At 33.9% G+C, this 22,426-nt stretch overlaps 1 protein-coding gene across 2 annotated transcripts in view; it reads right to left on the reverse strand.

Moving 5' to 3' along the window:
• LOC140795623 (coilin-like) overlaps positions 1-22,426 on the reverse strand; it is a 61,556-nt gene that overhangs the window by 19,369 nt on the left and 19,761 nt on the right. For both annotated transcript variants that reach the window (XM_073148306.1, XM_073148308.1), the window contains exon 5: positions 16,936-17,005. In XM_073148306.1, coding sequence (XP_073004407.1) covers positions 16,936-17,005 — 70 coding nt within the window. The remainder of the gene's footprint in view (positions 1-16,935; positions 17,006-22,426) is intronic.

Genomic DNA, 22,426 nt, shown 5'->3' on the forward strand with positions numbered 1-22,426 from the left:
TCTTGTACCGACAAATAAAATTTTTGATCCTCATTGTTTGTAACGATCATCTTACTAACCCCACAATGTCTGCGAGTCCAAATCTAAAGACGGAACTAGATTTTGATTCACGTAGAGAAAGTTAGAATTACCGCGAATCTCCAAAATTAAGATCTAACAATTAGATGGTCAAGTGCTTTTGAAATTGAGATAGATTCGAGATGAAGAATGAATCTATCGGGATGGATAGTAGAAAGGGGAGGGCAATGAGACGTGGGGGTGATCAGCCTAAGGTTACGGTATGGTGATGGAGATGTCAATGGTGGAAGTCGAGGTAGTCGGAAGTCGAGGTAGTCGGTAGGAAAAGGATAGAGAAGAAGTAGGGCCCGTTCCTTAGGATCAAGAGGGTGAGCCAGACGAAGAGAAAGACAATAATGAAGATCTCAGATGGTGGCTAGGGTTCCAAAGCTTAGAGGTAATCGAACAAGGAGACGATCTTGCAAATTAACTTCAATATTCAAAGATGAAAATCTTTGGTGCACACCACATCTATTTATAGATGGCTCCTTGACTCAACTAGACTTAGCAATAGGATCAAACAAGCTCAACTCTTATTGCCTAACATAAGCAAAAGCACTTAATCAAAACACATAAACTAGAGTTCCTTGCTATCGGGCGTCTGAACAGTCTTAAGGGCGTTCAAACGCCCAATTTATTTTCTTGGCTCTCGAGAAATTGGCATTAGAACAGCTTTGGAAGCATTTGAACACCTATTTAATCTTCCGCTCTCAGAAGATTGCATTTGAAAACCAATTTATTTTGCTGCTCTCCAAAAAATTTGCGTTCGGATGTGCTAGAAGGGCCGTTCGAACGCCCAATCCCGAAATTGAGTCTTTCAACTACTGGAACTTTATTTCCTTCTACATACATCGTCATTCTACGCTCAACTAGAGATTACTTTTAATTATTAAACTATTATCAATTAATATTATATGTTAGAATGTTAATATATGTTATCGAGTATTCAATCATTATATTAGTTTTAATGAATGTATTCATTCATATTATGTGTTGAATAATATTTATATTTAATTATTATTTTATTTTTAATAAAATAAGTTATTTACAAAAATAATCTAAAGATAAAACACTATAATGTAAGTTTTAATACATATATCTAAACCAAAAATCAAAACTTGACATACTGAAAACTCAAAAACATTTATAAATATCCTAAAAAATTTATTAAATGTATGCCAATAGCATGTATGTGCCGTACTAATGGTGGCATGGCATGACCATTGTTGGTTGGTCTATATTATCTTACTTGTTCATGATCTCTACTGTAGCCTAAAAGCTAGTTTTTTTTCTCCTATTGTTTGTCCTAATGTATGTCAAAGTTTACTCAATCGAAATAGTTTTCTACTCATAGATCTTGGTCATGATATTTTTCAAATTTTTTTTATTTTATCAAAGGAAGTTTTATCTTAATTCATCATCCATACCACTCATTCACCTTGGATAGGAGGTTCACCATTTTTTATATTTGAAAAGTGCTTCCCAGGTATGTATACTATTAAGCTAGTACTACCATTTTCTTCCAATTCTCAAGCCAATTGCATTTGCTATGTGATATTAGCATTTACAAAAATAAAAGCATGTCATCACTATATTTGTTTCAAAAGATTTGATTTAACATAAAGGTAAATTTCAAACAACCAATCTAAGCAGCATTATTCCATCTAGTTAGATCACTTTGTACACATCAATTTATCAATACACCCTCTTAAAATGTTTCTACTAGTCTATCTCATATAGCATCTGGTTATGTATACTTTTGTTATATCTCGTGCTTGATTCTTATGTTTATGTAGGTTTTGCTTTTATATAGAGCTGTATAGTTGAAATTATCTATTTGCACATTTTGCAGCTACTTTTCTCTATCCTCCTCTTTTGTCTGATATTTTTGCAACTTTGGAAGAGTAATTAATTTCCAAACATTGCTAGACTGATAAGAATGTTTTTATCTTTAATGCATTATCTCTTTCATGCTTTTACCTTTACACTTTACCTATAATTAGTTTCAATATCCATGTTTAGGAGTCAATGACGTCTACAACTACATCAGTTCAAATAGACACCTCCAATAGTGTTTTTAGTAATGATAGGACAAAGAAAAATAAGTTATAAAATATCTTGAATAATTTTTAGAAGTTGAAGAGACAAATGTAACCAATGGAAAAACACTGCAAAGCAATATGTAAATCTTGTCAAAAGCAATTTAGTAGGAAAAGTTCTATGGGATTGACACACTTGGGGAAGCATTATAAAAATAAATATACTAAAGATATAGGGCAAACGTTACTCAATCTCACAAAGTTGGAAAAAAAATATTTCAGTCATACAAATATAATAAGGAAAAAAGTCGAAGAAAACTTATCACGGCAATAGTGATGCATGAATATCCTTTCTATATTCTAAAGCATGAGTATTTTACTAACTTTATAAAATCTCTACAACGTGCTTTTTTAACAAAATCATAGATAACTATTAGAAAGAGATCTTGGAACTATATGTTGAGCAAAAGAAAATTCTATATGATATATCTGCTTCACTTTTATATCGTATGAGTGCTACAATGAATCTCTGAATTTCTAGATAGAATAAAAGTTATTTGTGCATTACGATACATTTCATTGATGATCAATCATAAATTTCAAGCATTTAGAAGAAAATCAGATGGGGTTGAATCTATTGGAATATTGACGTGAAGCTATTTTTATTAACTTTAGATAACGATCATGCTAATAATGTTTGTGTTAAAGATGTAGCTACTCGACATAATGAACAGCAAGCTCCTATTTGTGAAGGCATATTTTTTCATGTTAGATGTGCCACATATTATAAATTTAATTGTGCATGATGGTTTGAAAAAGATAAAAGATGCAGTAGAGAATATTCATCATGTCATTATAATTAAAAAAAAAATCACTTTTGCAATTGGAAGATTTTCTCCAAAGAGCAAGGGAATGTAATTTAGATACAAATATTGCTCTTTCACTTGATGTATCTATAAGATAAAACTTAAAACTCTACCTATTTAATACTTAAAAATATTATATATTATAGAAATGCATTTAAAAAACTTTACTGTGCTAATCCAATTAAATTTGTTGCATATCCAACAAATCAGTAATGGGAGAAAGCTGTAGTGTTATACAAATGCTTGCAAACCTTTTATATGATAACTAAATTGCTTTTAGAAACTTTATATCCAACAGCTAACTTATTTTTCAAATAATTCTATAATATTTTATTGTAAATTAAAAAATGGTGCAAGAGTTTTGATGAACTTATTCTTTATATGGTAATATCAATGAAAGAGAAATTTGACAAATATTGGAAGCAATGCAATCTAATATTAGTGGTGGCTTCATTTTTGGATCCTCGGTACAAAATAAAGTTTATGATGTATTACTTTCCTAAAATTTATTCTCTTTATGGTGTTAAGAAATTCGAGCAAGTTTGTGAAATCATAAGAAAGTTATATATTAAATATGCATCTAAATTTTCTTCGCCTTCTGATCTTGATGTGAATATAAATACTAGGAAAGTTTTTCAAAGTGGTAGGTTGATTTTGATGTTGATAAAGATTTAAAGTAATTTTTAAGTGAAGAATGTAAACATCAATCTATCGAGACAAATTTTTAAGTGAAATATGTAGTGATAGTAAATTGTATCAATCACACCCACTAAGGTCGCAACACCCTTATTATACTCTATATACACAACCTGCATATGTTTATGGTGTGTCTGTGTATGTGCTAGTTGTTCCCGTACATGTTCAATATTGATATCATATTATAGGAGAATTACAAAAAATTTATTTGTATGAAAACTATGTTAACAACAAACAATACTATCAGTGAATAAGTTTTAAATCGTCAATATTTAATAAGGTTCCAAAACTCAATATCGAGATCAGGATTGGGATCAGCCGTTAGAAAAAATAATACATATCGGCTGTATCGGTCATATCGGCCACTTGTATCCGGTCATACTATTTTTAATTACATGAAATTTTAAATATCATTTAAAATGTAGAAACATTTCTAAAAATTTATAAAAAATAACTGAAAAATAAGAAATAAAAATTAGTCATATGAACTTTAAAAACTAAAGAAAAAATTCATTTAAAACTATAATAAATTTTGACATGAATTAAACAAATCTTTATACTTATAAATTATTACTGCAAAACAACATGAAGAGAGAGATATCTCTTCACTATTGTTCTATAGCAATAAGAAAAGAAGAGTTAAAAAATGGGTGAAAAATAAAAAAATATATGAAAAAGAAAACTCATCCGAGTTCACAAAAGTGTGGACTAGCCAAAGGGGCTCATCGGAATGGCTGCCAAATAAACTCGGTGAAATGTGAGTAAGCGAAGAGTGTGTGAGAAATAGAGAGTAAAAATTGAAAATTAAAAAAAAAAACAGTTGATGACATCAATTATTAATGTCTCCTAAATTAGATATATTTTACATTCGACCTGAATCTTAAAAAAAATTAAATTTTGCCAATATTGTTGTTTTCAACCGATACGGCCGAAACTGGCCGATACTAGCTGAAATTGGAGCAAAATCAGTCTGATCGATATCAATTAGGGTCGATCCCAATCCGGATCCGCCGATCCAACTCAGAATCGGCTAATTTTGTATTTAATACAATATTCTTATACTATTCTTGTGCTGGCAAATGAAATCTATGATCCTCATCGTTATTTTACAACTAGATATTAGTTTTAATTATTAAACTATTATTGATTAATATTGTATTCAATTTTATTCTGGAGTATTCAATTATTAATATTAGTTTTAATGAATGTATTCAATCATATTATATATTGAATAATATTTATATTTAACTGTTGCTTTATCTTTACTAAAATAAGTCATTTACAAAAATAATCTAAAGCACTATAATGTAGGTTTTAATACATGTATTTAAACCAAAAACTAAAAATTGATATTGAAGACCCAAAAACATCTTCAAATATCTTAAAAAGTTTATTACAACTACTATAAATGTGTTGCAATGGCACGTAAAGTCATACACTAGCACGTTGGGGCGTGTTGCGCCTAGTCGGCACGTTCCACTGGCACAGCCATCGTTGCAAAATCCCACCTAACTTTCTTCCTCTCCTCTTATTCTTTCCTAATCCACATCTACCTCTCCCTTTCTCCTCCCATTTCCCATTCCACCACCACCAACCCTCTCCTCATTTGCCATCATCGTACTTGACCCGATTAATGTCATCATTCCTTCCTTGCTACCTCGCGTTTCTACTCTCCTTACGATGATGATAATTAGACAGGAAGGGGCAGAGAAAGGAAGAGCTAGCTGAGTGTCGTGAGGTGAGAGAGAGAGAAGAGATCATTTTAGCAAGGATGAAAGAATGTGGAGAGATAGAGGTGGGAAAGATGATGATATAGTGAAGATGGATGGGTGGAAGATGACAAGGAGAGAAAACCTAGATCTATAAATAGTTTAGAATTTTATATTTAATATTAATTTAAAGCAATCAAAATGTGTTATCATTTATTATATGAGATCTAGAAATTATTGAAAAGATGGAAATTTGCTAAGGCAATAGAAGGAAAAAGGAAGAGATGGTAAAATTAGGAGAATAGAATATTAAATGATCCGACAAGATTAATAAATCCAAAATTATTGATGTTTAATCTCAAATGTCATAATAAAATAGAGATAAATTCAGAATATAAAGGATATTGTTTGAAATCAAGGTTCCAAGTGTTCGTTTCGAGATTAGGATTGTAACATTAATGCATATCAAAAATAGTAGCAAACAATTCCAATGATATAGAATTAGCAATTTAGTATTGATATCGATGAACCATCCAAAAACAAATTACAATAATACATAGAATGATGGAAGCATCTATGTAACAAACAAAAAAAAAGTTTTCTTCACTGCATGGCACAACACCTCGTGCCATGCAGTGGCAGCGGGGAAGGGCCAAGCGCTGGCCCGGCCAACCTGGCCGAGCCAGCTGGCGCGATGGGCCCCTGCCGCCGCCGCCACAGCCTCCCTACCCACCGCCTCTTTTCTTCCTCTCTCTCTCTCTCTCTTTTTCTCTTTTGGACTCTTTCTCTCTCTCTCAAACACTCTTTCTCTCTTTCTCTACCTGCTACCGCCGTCACTCCGTCGGCCTACCGCTGCCACTGCCACCTCCACTAATGCCAATGAGCCTCCCTCCTTCTCTCTCTCTCTCTCTCTCTCTCTCTCTCTCTCTCTCTCTCTCTCTCTCTCTCTCTCCCCCCTCTCTCTATCTCTCTTTCTCTCTTTGTCGGCTTCCTCTCGAGGCCGCCGGAGGATTGAGTCATTGGCGAGAGGCCGGCCGCTGAGTGGCCACCAGCAGCCGCACCCCTCCCCCACGGCCCAACCCTCTTCTTCCTTCTTCTTTCTTCTTCTTCTTCTTCTTTTCTTCTTCTTCTCCTCCTCCTCCTCCTCCTTCCCTTCTTTCCTCTCGGACTGCACCCCGCAAGTGGTGCTAGGCTTGACCCAGCGCCCTTGCAGGGCAAGGCGCTGGGCCCTGCTGTGAATGGTGCTGGGCTGAGCCCAGCACTATGTATTGTTTATTTTTATATATATATATATATATATATATATATGCACATTATTTATTTCTAATTATATTTGATTATGTTATTAATTATTCATTTAGTTTAGTTAATTTAATATATTTAATTTATACAAATTAAATATAATTATATCATAGTTAGTATATAATTCTAATTATATCATGTTTAGCAAAATGCCTGCAATATAAATTATTATTTTAATCCTAAGTAGGTAATAGTAATTATTACGGTTATGTACGTATATTCGTACGTAATTATTTGCAGTAACTTAATTCTTATTTTCTTAATTATCAAGAAGAATAATAGACATATAAATTATATTTTTAAATAAAATAATATATTGGTTAATAAATAACAAAACAAATATAGAAATGAAGAGTACATAATCACAACAAGAAACTATCTTTTTGCTGGGTTAATTTTAATGAATACAAAGACTGACATTATTTGTTATAAATAATTTTAGATCCGGACCCACCTGTCCAAGATTTTAATGAATACAAAGACTGACATTATTTGTTATAATAACTAGCATTTTGATCTTGTGCTTGAGAATACCGAGAATACTGAGAATAATAACTAGCATATGGATCTTGTAATGCCTCCAAATAATAAATACTCGATGTACCATAATCATAGGAACCAAAATGCATCTCATGACGACGCCGCTGATATGTATATATATCCTCAGTTTCTCTGTCTTTAATACTTATGCCACTTTAACTTTCCTCAACAAATGTAGATAAAAATCATAAAACGATCTCACCACCATATCTATCATCAGGACTATGATTAGTACTAGTAGATATACTACCTCTCGCTGCTGAACAACTCGTACTAGCCTCCGCCATCGTCGTGATCTCTCCCAATATCTCATCTAGCCATGGGTTATTTCTGTCATCTAATAACTTGTTTTCTATTTCTCTGATCCGTAGAGTCAAGGGGTCTAACTTGGCGCTTCGGCCCGCCAAACCCGCCTTATCGGGTTTTTCTATAGTGGATCGGATTATCCAATATCCACTAAAAAAACTTAACCAATACTATTAACCATTAATATTTCTTCTCTCTCGCTGCGCCCTCTCTCTCTCACTAAAATCCCTAATCTCTCTCTCGCTGCGCCATCTCTCTCTCGCTACGCCCTCTCTCTCTCTCGGTGCGCCCTCTCTCTCACTACGCCCGCTCTCGCTGCAGAGGTATAGGCCCCTCTCTCTCTCTCACACACACAATCTCACTCTCTCTCACTCCTCTCTCACAGTTTCACTATCTCACACCGAAGTAGTTAATTTTTTTTTAAATTTTCAGTTCTGTCTAAAGTAGGTAAATCACTAAATCTTAATCTATTAGTTACTTAGTGATTATCTGATAATAATGATAATATGTTCGTTAATTAGTTAATCACTTCATCTGTTAATGATGGTTAATTACATAATTCAGAAATTAATTTAGTAATTATCTGATAATATATTTTAGTTTTTCTCTGTTTCAATGTTTCTTATTACTTAATTCCTCTAGTTAATTAGTTTTTCTCTGTTTCTGCTAATCTATTGAATACTTGAATGTTAATTAGTAATCTACTAATTTGTTAATGATTGTTAATTACTTAATTCATAAATTAATTTAGTAACTATCTGATAAGTGATAATATGTTTTTCAGTTTTTCTCTATTTCTTATTACTTAGTTCCTCATTTCTTCTATTTTTTCTTTAATTCTGTTAATTAAGATTGTTAATTATTTGATTCAGAATTCAGTAATTGTCTAATAATATTTTTTTCTCTATTTCTTATTTCTTAATTCCTCTAATTAATTCAGAAATTAAGATTATAGATTAAGATTTAACAGTGAGTTAATTTTTAGTGTTAATTTGTCTCTAACATTTCTTTTGAATTAGTGAATTACTGGACTAAGTTATTAAATATTAACTAGAGAGTAAATTAGTAATCAATAATTAGTAAATAACTAAATATCTTACTATCTGTTTTACTGGAGAAGGTAAAACAGTAATTAATTACTATTTTTAAATATGAAATGTGAATTATGAATTATCAATCATATTTGTTTTTTGCCCAATTTCATTACAGAATACAAATAGTCAAATATGACTACTAATTCCTCTCAAAAACCGTCTGTGGTTGGGTCAACTTCATCTGAAATTTTTTGTGCCTATTGGCTCCAATAATCCAGGGTGGCAATATGGATATCTTTCAAATAAAATTGATGCCAATACGATGAAATGTAGATTTTGTGGGAAGGTTACTAAGGGAGAAATTAGTAGATTCAAGAAGCATATTGCTCATGTTAGAGGTGATGTTGCGCCTTGTCCAAAAGCTACAGATGAGGCAAAAAAAGTTATTAAAGAGCATATAGAGTGCAACAAAAGGAGAAAGGAGGATAAATCAAAAGAGGAAGCAGAATTGAGAGCAGAAGTAAATATATTTGGAGAAAAGGAAGATCCAGAAATTTTAGAAGTTGGAAGTAAAAGGCCAAAAAGTAGAGGTCCTTTAGACAAATACACATCTATTGATCCAGAAGTTTCAATTAGAGAGCGGGGGAAGATGGTACAGACAAGTATAAAAGATTCTTTTGCAAAAGAACAAAGAGATAGAATGCTAATGTACTCATTGGGTTTATAAGTGTGGCATTCCCTTTAATGCTGTAACTGATAAATCATTTCATATTTTGATGGAAGCAGTTGGTCAGTATGGTCCGGGGTTCAAGCTGGCAACTATGCATGAGTTACGTGAGCCACTTTTGAAGAAGCAAGTGGCTAAAACAAATGATGATTTGGAGAACCATAGAGCTACATGGAAGAAAAATGGTTGCTCCATTTTAACTACGCTTGGACAGATCGAAAAGGAAGAAGCATTATGAATTTATGTGTCAATTGCGAGCTGGGGGTTAGTTTTCTACGTTCAATTGATTGCTCTAAAGATTCACATACAGGTGAATACATTCACAATATTGTTGTTGAGGGTATCAAGGAAGTGGGAGAGGAAAATGTACTTCAAGTTGTGATCGATAATCTTCTTTGCTAATTTAGCTTATTTGCACGGTTGCTAAAGCAAAATTATCCTCGTATATATTGGACATCTTGTGCTGCCCACTGTATAGATTTGATGTTAGAGATGATATCAAAGGAAGGAAGGATTAGGGGTTCAATTGAACGTGGAAGGGAAATCACTGTGTTCATTTATGGACATCACAAAACATTGAGTTTGATGCGTCAGTTTACACTAAAAAGGGAGATCGTGAGATCCGGGGTTACAAGATTTGCCACTTTATTTCTCACATTACAGAGTCTTTTGGAGAAGAAAGAAAAATTAAGGCTTATGTTTACTTCCGATGAATTTTTAAGTTGCAAATGATCAAAAACTGCGAAAGGAAAGAGAGTTTATTCTACTATCCTCAATAACCAATTTTGGAGGCAAGTGTCATTAGCAGTTAAAGTATTCACTCCTTTGGTGAAGTTGCTACGAGTTGTTGATGGTGAAATAAAGCCACCAATGGGATTCATATATGGTGGATTGAAAGATGTCAAGAAAGAAATAAAAAATATTTTCAATAATAATGAGACATCTTCTAAGCCTTTTCTAGATGCAATTGATCACTATACAAATGGAAAGCTTGATACACATCTCCACGCTGCTGCATATTACTTAAATACATACTATTTTTATAGAGATTTAGATGAGATGGAGACTGACTCTAATGTAATGGATGGTGTTCTTAGTTGTATTGAGAACTTTTATCGAGATCAAGCCATTCAAGTTCACATTTCAAATATGGAGATGAAAGCATATAAGGATGCCACTGGGATATTTGGGAGACCGCTAGCAAGATTAATAAGAGAAGTTAACAATGATGAATTCAACCCAGGTAATAATTATTAATTAGCATATGTTGTAAAAGTGTAAAACATGTCTTTTACAGTTTTATTCTTTATATGTTACTAAGTTACTTTTTAATTTTTATGATTATAGCTCATTGGTAGAATGTATATGGAGCCGCTGCCCCCTACTTGAAATGTATGGCGGTTAAGATTCTTAATTTAACATGTAGATCCTCAGGATGTGAAAGAAATTGGAGCTCCTTTGAATGGGTAATATATCATTAATCATTGTATTGACTAAGCTAAATTGATGAATTTTATTATCAAATTGATTTAGTCTTTGATTTGATGATTTCAGATTCATTCAAAAAAGAGAAATAGATTAGAAGTGAAGGGCTAAATGATCTTATTTATGTACAATTTAATGCAAGAATGAAGGATCGAAAGATAGCGAAAGAGAAGGATCCAGTCATTTCAAAAGAAAGAAATAATGCAAGGGAATGGTTGGATAATGATCATGTAGAGCAAGAGGTCTTTCCAGGTGAAGGGTTAACTTGGGAGATGGTGATAGAAACATCAGGAGCCAAAGAATATTTAAGATCAAGGAGGAGCACTAGATCTACTCAAGCTACTACTAGTAGCACTCCTTCCACTTCTTTAGATGAACAATTAATTGAGTCGAATAAAGAAACAGATGATGAGGATGATGTTGAGCTAGAATTTAATAATGATTCCGATGATAATCTTTTGGTCGATGAAGTTCCTCCCATAAATTGTGAAGAAGATTAGAAGATGGCCTTTATGTTATAATTGTGAACTTGTTATGAACTTGATAATTTTGAATTTTTGATTATATGTTATTTGTTATGGACCTTATAATTTTGATATGTTTTATCATATTATTTTGTTATGATTGTGATTTGTGAACTTGTTGCTAGGAACTTATGGTTGTGATAATTTTGAATCTTTGATTATGTATTTATGTTATTATAGTTGTGAATTGTGGTAATGTTATTGTGGTTGTGAATTGTGATTATGTTATTATGGTTGTGAATTATGATTATATTATTTAGTATTTTATTTTAGAACTTGTTGCTATTTATGTATTTATGTTATTATGGTTGTGAATTTGTGATTATGTATATTATATATGTTTATTTATTTATTTATAATTTTTTATATTAAAAATGCTAGACCGCCTTGTCACCCGCCTTGTTGCCCGCCTTCCGCCTAGGCGCTAGGCGGTGGGGTGACTGCCCGCCATCCGCGGCCGCCTTTCAAAACATTGATTGAATTGTCCAGCTCTCAATCTATATCTCTCCATCTAAAATCAGAAATATATTATTAGCTTATTGCATACTTATTATATTGAAAGTTAAAACTTGAAACAAATAATAATAAAATTATTTAATTGAATAATAACTCACTTTTTTATTGCAAAGGATTTGTTTATGAATATCGGGCTCAAGCTTGCTGATTACCTTCCTAACCCCTAACAAGACTTCACTATCATTATTGACATTTTTAGATAATTGAAATCTAAGATTAAGAAAAGACCCTGTAGAAATTTAAAATTTGTAAGCATTCAAATTTTTAAATATTCATAAATAAAAGTAAATTAATAAATTAAAACTTAAAACTTAAAAGTATGCCTACCAGCAGCATATATATCTCTATGTAGTTGTTTGTTTCATCTAGAATCAATCATCTTCCACTACTTCCTATAACTTTGACCCACAATTTTTTTATTGATTCTTTTGCTATATCCATTGCCTCATATAAGAAATCTATCTCAGACTTGTCATCACTATTTACAAATCTTAATACTTTAACAAGAGGCTCAAATATTGCGGTGGCAATTATAATATTATCCCAAAATGCATTTCCAAGAGCCATATTTTTTAAAGTTTCACTTAAAGATTTATCTTTAGGTTTCATATTTTTAATTTTTATAAACCACTAATGTGATGTAAATATCCGCATAATATCATCCTTGTAGCGCATGATGCTCTCGAAGGCTAAAAAGTGAGTGACAAATCTAGTGACCCCGGGTCTGATGATCTCCCCTACCACCAGTCATCTGCTTGAGTAAATTAAAAACTCAACCATGGTTATATATAAAATTTATTAACCTCTGACCTTCACGTATGACTATGTCAATTTCAGGCTATTTTGCAATATCCTCCAACATTAGATTAATACAATGTGCAGCACATGGCGTCCAATATAAATGAGGTCTTTTTATCATCAGTAAATTTCCAGCAGTTTTATAATTTGCTCCATTATCAGTAACCACTTGGACTACTTTTTTTTCACCGATTTCTTGTACCACTTCATCCATCAATTGACAAATTTAATCTGCATTTTTGAAATGAGCAGTAGCATCCACAGATTTCAATAATATTGTCCCCATGCCAGAGTACACTAATAAATTAATTATATTTCTTCTATTTTGTATACTCCACCCATCACATATCAGTATACAACCAAATTTATCCCAATATCATTTAAATGTTTCAATGTAAGTATGAAGTTTATCTATCTCTGAGTCAAAATATTTAGTAGCAATATCATTTGAACTAGGAAGCGGAACCCCAGGCCCTACTAATTGTAAAGCATCCATCATAGTGTGATAGTAACGACTATTAGTTATATTGAAAGGAATATGGTTGTACAAGAAAAATTTAGAGATAGCCCTACCAATGTGTTTTTTTGCATTTTTAATCCTTTGAGAGCTGTTTTGCTAGAAGTCTGTGTACTACCCCTTTTTTTCTAAAGATATGTATCCATTGATCTAATATTTTCAGACTCTGCTGTACCACCAGGAGTCCTTTGGGTAGAACTGCTGCCCCCATATTCTCTCTCTGAAAATTACCACCAGTGCTTCTTCTCATCTCTTCCTCTTTTCTATGCATATTTCTGCTTTCTTTCATTGCTCTCCTCTATCTCTCCTCATCCGCCTTAGTTTGCTCACTACTATTATCATCAATGTATACAAGATTATGCATCAATTCGTCACGAACCATTGGCTCTCTTTGTTGTGCAGATTGTTTATCCTTCATTTTACTAACATCTACTTTCTAACTTCCAAAGACACTTGAGTGCAAGGTGCTATATTTCCTTGTCTTCCAGCTAAATGTTTTTTCAAACGGTTAACACCACCACTCATTTCCTTTCCGCACCAGTTACATTTAACACGTCTTTTATCTTGTCCAATAGTACTGCAATGTTGCCACCCAATATCGGTATCATATGACTTCTCTTTTGGAGCTATTGATATTTTAACTCTGCAACTAAAAAACATAAACAAAAATCAAAATAAAATATAAAATAATTTAAAATTTACGAGGCATAACTGCATAAGCAGCATCAGCTGCAGCAGCACCAAGTGCTGCTATCACTACTAGTGTTGGTGCTGCTGCAGCAGCACCTACTACAGGTGCAACTGCTACACAATCAAAACAATAATTAAAAACTGAAAAAAAAACTTACCCAAGGTCGCCGGAGATCGAGATCATCGAATCTTCGTCAGAGAACGTCGCCGGAGATCTACTCAGTCGCCGGTGAGAAAAAGACCCGTGGGAAAGAGAGAAAGAAAGGAAATAGAGAAAGAAAGAAAAGAAAGAAAGAAAAGAGAGAGAAAAGGGAGAGAGGCAAGTAGGGGGTGGGGACATCAATTATTGCTGCCCCCCGTTTTGGTCGGGTTTTGGGCCGATCCTACTCGGGATCGGCCAAAACTGGAAACCATGCCTGCCATAATAGATATCCAACTGCACTCATCAAAGACCATCTCATTTGCATCAGAGTTTTTTGCTGTACATATATTTTTTAGAGCAAGATTGAGAGTATGCACAATGCATAGCGTCCAAAAAATATGACTGTATTTACTCTGAACAATCATCCCTGTAGACTTACAAACAGGGGCATTATCAGTGAACACTTGAACATGTTGTGGCCCAATTTCTTCAATTACATTGATGATCAAATTAGATATAAAGAATTTATCTTTAATTTCCCCTTCACAGTTACCAGCTCTCAAAAACATAGGACCACTTTCAGTGACAGCCAAAAAATTAATAAAAGGCCTCCTCTGTGCATCTGTCCAACCATCACACACAATGGTAACACCTTTTTCCATCCAAGTGCTTTTGATAGGGTCTAACAATCTTTCAATGTTTGCCCTCTCTTGTAAGAGTAATGTGGTTCTCAATAAATTATATCCAAGAGGCGAAAAACCAGATATATGATTGTTAGCTGCAAACTGAAATGACCTTATATAATATGGATTTCTAGCAAGATGAAAAGGTAATCCGCCTGAATAAAATATTCTAGGAATTTCGCCAGTTAATTGATTGCGAATAACTAAGTTGAAAGATTTCTCCAAAGATGAATCTCTAGTAGCCATCCTTTTTCTAGGTTCAAAAATCTCTCCCAAAGATGATGAGGGTGGTCGAGTTGATAATGGTAAGGGTACCGGTCTAGCCATATAATTTTTAATTTTCAGCTCAACCTCTTCCACAACTCGTTTCATCTCATTAAGATGTTGACTATTAACCTTAGGGCAAGATTTGATTCCACACCCTGGTGTTCTCAACAAATGTGCCTTCACCCTAAAATAAGAACCATTGTATATTTGTATACAATAGTTACATTGAAATATAGTATTCCCTCCTTTCTCTCCCATCTTCGAGGTAAAAATATTTTTAATACAATAATACAGATACAACAATTATTTGGACTAAAATTTATGGACCAAGTTGTCCCAATTAAATCTAACAGACATCAAGAATTAACTAAAATCAAACGAGCAAATTATATGTTGTCTAAAATTCTGGAACTATTTCATAAATGTGCACTAGAAAGTGGGGAAAGATCATAACAAAATGAAGAGACTGAGATCATCTTTGATAACATTTAAACTTTAAATTTTCTACTTCATAATATCACTACCTGTCTCAATCCTCAACTTATTACTAAATGTCAGATTATCTCCTTCTCCACATTTTACAAGATAATTTTATTTCTTTCGTTTCTTTCATGTGAGAGATCATAGGTTCAAGTCTTGGAAACATTTGTCTTCAAAAATAAGGATACAGTTGTATATATCTTCCCTGCGCAAGCCCAACCCACCTAGGCCTGGCCCAAACTTGCCTGATCTTAACCGGGCTAAGCCTGGCCCAACCCAAGCCCGAGATGATGAAAGGCATGGGCTAGGCTGTTACGAACTGGACCGATATGAGGATGGGTTGGTTATTTGGATTAAAGGGAGATCTTGATGATGATGGAAGAGGAGGAGAAGATGGCATGTGGATGGGGCTAATCGCGATGAGAGATGATAATAGATGAAGGGAAAGAAGTAGGGCCGCGACAGACGAGAAGGAAGATCTAACCAATGAAGGTTAGGGGATGACGAGAAGTTAGGGCAAGAAGAAGAAGGAGAGAAAGAGAGAAATAGATAGAGAGATAGGAGAAGAAAATATGATTTCATAACATAACTCAACTAAGATGCACTCCGCAATACTTAGAGGCTACCCCCTGGACTCAAACAATAGAAATAAAACACTAAAAACAAAGTGTTCTCGCCGCGATTGCAAACGCATGCAGGCGTTCGAACGGGCTCGAGGCCGTTCGAATGGGCTCGAGGCCGTTCGAACGCACAAATCTCGTTCTTTGTATTTGTAAACGCATGCAGGAGTTCGCATAATGCGTTCAAACGCAATCCCTTGCATTCGAATGCCCCCGACAAAAATTTTATTTTCTTTCAAAACAAATTTATTTCTTCCGATACAACTTGATCAAGTTCCGGTTGTATCATAGGCCTTTGCCCGCCCGGGGCGTAGCCTGTTACACCTCCTATTCCTATGGTTTTTTAATTCCACATTAGATATTTAATAAATTGAATACCACTATATACCTAAGTTCCTATGAAAGCAAACTAAGCTATTTTCATGGAGGCCCATAACACCAATTCAATAAGATATAATGTTTCTTAAATTCGTCCATTTAAGCTTCGCCTATTATGCTCAACCCCATTACGCCTATCGGGCAAGTGAGTGGTAATGAGCTATAATATTCTAGCAAGACTCGAACCCGACACGGCCCAAGTTATTAGTAGGCCGAGCTATCAACAAATACTTAAGCCCGGTCAACTCGAAAAGCTTGGCCCTAATCGGCCTGACCCACTCAATGATCATCTCTAGATGGCAGCCTCGTGCATTTTGATGCCTTTTTTATCTTGTGCAATTCACTATACAAGTTCTTACACAACATGCATTTCCTTCAAATGTTAGTAGATATCAATTGTTCCACTGAACAATCGATCCTGTTACAGGATAAATGTAATAGTAGACATGAAGTCCAACTACTATTAGCAAACAAAAATCCCAAGGTATAATAACTCTCTAGATATTCTCAGTCAAATCAACTTAAGGAAGAAAAAATATTATTGAATTTAAAAGCAAACCTTTTTCGCAACACCACAAACATGAGCTTTGCAAGTATTTATATGGCAATTCTGCTCAACTTGTTCATTCCTGAAAAAAGAAAAGCCAGTTAAAGAGAAATTATGCATGTTTTGAGAGAAACAAAGTCGACATGAAAAATGAACCACAACACCTACTTTACATAAATTAAAAAGTGTATAAAAACTTAATTAGTAGCAAATGATTGTCCGTGTCCCAAAAAAAAAGATTGATCATGACTTTCACATAGTATCAGAAAACACCAAGAGTACCACCAATGATGTCTAGAAAAAGCCAAAAAGCATATCATCAAATCGATAAAATGAAAACGCAAAAAGGAGAAAGAAGTGGCCAACCTTGCTGCTCCTGCCTTTGATTGTAGCAGTGGCCTACCTTACTGCTCTTCCTAGCAATTGTGGCAGAGGTCATAACGCCTTTATTGGTACTAGCTAAAATGAAAGAATAGGAATAGACAGATTGCGAAGGACAAAAAGAGGAGAGGGAGATACAAAAGGACCAAGAAAGATAGACTAAAGGATCCAACAATTTCTTCCTCCTACAATTGCTTAAATCCCTACTCATCCAAGCATATTAATGGGAACAAGAGTCAAAAGCATCACACTCTAAGGCAAAACGATAGAGATCATCCAACATCCTTTCATGATTGGAGGGTTCTTGTAAAGGAACTAAACTATGCTGGGTCAAACTAGTAATACGATTGCAATTCTTAACATGCTTAGGCTCACAAGTTGCCACCTAGGCAGGCGCATCACCTCAGCCCATCAAATACTACCATTTGGTATTGCACGGGCATTCATATGAGTGTCCCTCCCAAGGCAACATCCTGAACTATTTTTCAAAACATTGTTTTCTCTCATGTCAAGAAGAATCACCTAAAGAGTACATATGTTACCTTGGATGTATAATTCAATGAGGACACTGTACAGAGAATAACAACCTAGGAAGCTCGGACACCTACTAGGAGAGGTGTCTGTGTGGGAACGTGTTCGACACAGGTCCGGAGTATTTGCAATTAAAGAAAATAAAATTAAAAAGGGACACAGGCGGGACACTACTCGGATAGGGGGGACGCAGTTGAGTGAAAATTTTATTCTTAATGGGTCGGGTTAATTTTTGTTAACCCGGATCCAAACTCAAAACTAATTATCTCCGAACCCCACCTACAATATGTTAAAAACTACACTACTTCAACAAGAGAGAGCAAATATTGAAATATTGCTAAACCCTATTAGAAGAACATGGGGGAAGAAAAGGGTGAGTATTGAATGTGATGGCTGGATTGATGCACAGAGGAGATCTCTTATAAATTTTTAAGCAGTAACTGAGAGTAGCCCCATGTTCTTGAGGGCTGTGAATTGTGACGGAGAATATAAAGGCAAATGTTTTATCTCCGATTTGATCATTAAAATCATTAAAGAGGTTGGGCCCTATATTGTAATTCAAGTGGTTACGAATAATGCACCTGTTTGTAAGACAGCAAGGATGCTTCTTGAAGCAAGGTTTTCTTACATTTTTTATACTCCATGTATAATTCATACTCCTAACCTAGTTTTGAAGAATGTATGTGCAGCAAAACTCACCAAGGTAAATGAGATTGTGTTTGATAAGTGTAGCTGAATCTTAGACATTGTAAGGGATGTAATGTGCATAAAAAATTTCATCATTCAACTTTCAATGAGTGATTAGAAAAGATCTTCAATCAATAGTAATCAGCGATAAATGGAGCTCTTATAAGGAAGATGATACTGGCAAAATAACAATTTGTCAAAGATAAAGTTCTCGATGACCTTTGGTGGATAAAATTGAATATATACTTGCTTTCATCAAACATATAAACCTATATATAATATATTATGGGTTGCAAACACAGATAAATCATGCTTACATTTAAAAATATAAAATGTGGGATACCACGATTGAATGGATGAAGACAAGTTATATTTATGCATGATAACAAGAAAAGAAAGGCAATGAATCTCTTTTCTATTTAGTGGTGCACAAGATCCTACAAATGAATAGTTGTGAGTTCACGTTTTCATCATCTTTGGTAAAATCAATCCACCTCGTAGACATTCATAAATCATCATAGAAAAAAAAGGCGCACACAGACCATAATCAAGACAGCTATCAAATGGATAAAAATGCAAAATATCACATTGCTAAGCCTATCTCTAAATTTTTCTTCCATAACCATATTTTTTTCATGTAGCTGAACTTTTATTATCATACAATAGTGGATGCTATAAAATTGTTAGGTCTTGTTTGTTTTGAGCTCAAGGGGGGACCAGGGTCCTGAACTTGGTTATGGCTTCTTGACATTGTTTAATAACCAAACACCAAATTAACTTTTTTCCCTAGTCAAGTTCAGTCCTCAATAAATAAATAAAGAATAATATATAAATTCTCATATTCTTTCGAATTGATCCCAGTTTTACCTTCGACATGACTAAAATCTATCAATTTTATCTCTCCTCTTACTTCTCTCTCTCCTCTCTTCCAAAATATTCATATTTTATATTATAAAATGTCTCATATATAGATGTGTCAAATTATATCCAATCAAGCCTCTCTCGTGTGCTCTCCTCTCTCTTCTCTCACCAAGTTTACTAGATAAGCCAACAAATATGCACTAAAGCCCACAAATGGCTATTATAAACACCATATAAGTTATCAAATATACCAGCAAATGGCTATTATATATATATGCACAATATAAGCCAACAAATCATTCCAAAGTTCGCAAGTACCTATTATGGAGACTATAAGTCAGCAAATATGTACTTAAGCCCACAAATAGCTATCATAGACACTATATAAGCTAACAAACGGCTATTATAGACACCATATAAGCCAGCAGATACACTTAAGCCCACAAATGACTATTAGACACTATATAAGCCAGCAAATATACATTTGAACCCACAAAAGGCTATTATAGACATTATGTAAGCTAGCAAATATGTACTTATGTCAGCAAATACCTATTATAAACACCATATGAGCCAGCAAATATGCATTTAAACCCGCAAATGCCTATTATAGGCTCTATATAAGCTAGCAAATATGCACTTAAACCTGCAAATTACTATTATAGATATCATAAAAGCCAGCAAATATACACTTAAACACGTATATGGCTATTATGTAGTTGCCTCAATCTACAAAAAAGTGGATCATAATATATTATATTCAGATACTATAAGACACCATATAATATTCGTATATTACCATATAATATTCGCATATTATAATAATGACAACAATCATGATAGGAAAAGAGTATTTTCGTCCAATAAAATTACATATTATCTATTTCCCTCCAAAACCAATATTTTTCCATATTTTCAACTCTCATCACAAATAATAAATACACTGGTGCCCTAATTCAGAACCAAACATCAAATTATCTTAGCCCAGTTCAAGGTACCTAAATCAAAACTAAGAAATAGGGCCAGCTAATCTAGTTTGGAAGAGCTTAGCCTTAAACCAAACAAGGCCCTAGGGACTAGTGTTCTATATCTAAATTCAAATGATATTGCTAGTAAATATCTTAAAACAAAGGTAGATGTGCTTCACACTTACATTGAGATTGAGATATTTAAAAGCTATTAGGATGAATTTAGTTATATGTTGATGTACGATGGATGGCCAACAAAGAACAAAATAGATATAATTAATTTATTAATTTATTTGGGCATTTGGAAAGCATTATTGAAGTCTGTGGATGCTAGTGCTCATTTAAAAAAATGTAAGTTATACTTTTTAATTAAAAAATGCTGTAATAGAATAAATGTATCAGAAAAAATAAGTCAAACAAGATGGTCCAAGTAGTTACTTATAACAGGACAAATTCTAAGGTTGTTGAACAATTACTTATGTTAAAGAGACAGCATTTGTATTGAATATTATATGCTAACACCGTATGAAGCACGGATACTTCATTTAGGCCTCCATACCGGTATCAAATACGTATCGGATACCGATACGTATCCAATACGCCTGAAGAAGTATTCGAATTAAAATAATTAATTTTAAATATCCCATACGGCTGGGATACGGCAGGGATATAGCAAGATACGTTTTTGAATTATTTAAGTTAAACGGGTTCGATCTACAAATAAAACTCATTTAGAACTTGTTAATAACTGACCCGTTAATTTTAACTAACCCGATATCGCTCAGCTCTCTCGTTCCTCTCTCTCACGCGCGACCTAAAAATCCTTCTCTCTCACGTGTCGACGGCGATAAAAACCTTCCTGCCTCCCTCATGCGCCAACGATGAAGGCCTCCTCCCTCCTCCCTCACACACCGTTGATGAAAGCTTCCTCCCCTCCCCTCCCCCGTGTGGCGACTCCCTCCGGTGATTGAGGTACCCTGCTTTATCTCCCTCCCTCACGCACCTTCCTCCCTCCCTCTTGCACCTTTGTCTATGATTTTAGAATTTAGGGTTTGATTTCGCTTTTAGGGGTTTTGATCACAGTGATGGAGTGACCTAATTAATGCTATTAGAGAAATTTAGGATGCTAAATGATCACAGATGAGATGATTGATGTTTGTGCTCATGCTCTCACTGCCTCACTGATAATTACTCCCTCACTGCATCACTGTTAGTTACTACCACACTGCCATATTTTAGAAACTATTTACTGCCTCATTGCCATGTTTTAGAAATTAATTACTGTCTCACTGCTTATGTTTTAGAAATTAATTACTACCTCACTGCCATGTTTTATAAATTAATTACTGCCTCACTAACTAAAGCATGTTGTATTAATGATCAGTTGGTCACTGTAGTAGTGTAGTCACGGTTATACTTTTCAACCCTTGTCCTTTATGAAGGTAACTACAAAACATTCACAAGATTAGTTAGAATCATATGCATTAAACCATATGTTATAATGGTTTGCAATATATTATAAATATATTTTTATTAATTTTTTATTGCCGTATCCGTATAGTAGTTTTTCAAATTTATCATATCCTCGTATCCGTATCCTCGTATCTGTATCCCCGTATCTCGTATTAGTATCTATGCTTCACAGGCTACACATTATCTTGATCTCATGTTGGAGCATATTACTAAAGATCCTGAAATTGATAAAGTTTAGCACTTTATATATAACAATAATTGGGTTATTAATTTATTTAGGGAGATGATTGATGATAGAAAAATCACCAAACCTGACCTCACTAGATTTGACACATTTTCTAGAATTAGAGAGCATCATGTGATATAAGGAAAATATTATACAGTATTTATATTAAAGAAATGGTCTATAATAATTAAGAACATGAAACATAAAGATCAAAGATTAAGTAAAACTGTGGACATAATGATTTTTTAAAATACATTTTGGGACAAATCCAATTGCCACTATAGTATTCGAGCCTGTTATTTAGGGATTATGATTTATAGACAATGACGACAAGTCTAAGATAGATTTATTATATAAAGCTATAGACATAGCAAAA

This window comes from Typha latifolia, chromosome 9, assembly GCF_019914945.1.
Source record: "Typha latifolia isolate L0001 chromosome 9, TyphaL0001v2, whole genome shotgun sequence".
NCBI lineage: Eukaryota > Viridiplantae > Streptophyta > Magnoliopsida > Poales > Typhaceae > Typha > Typha latifolia.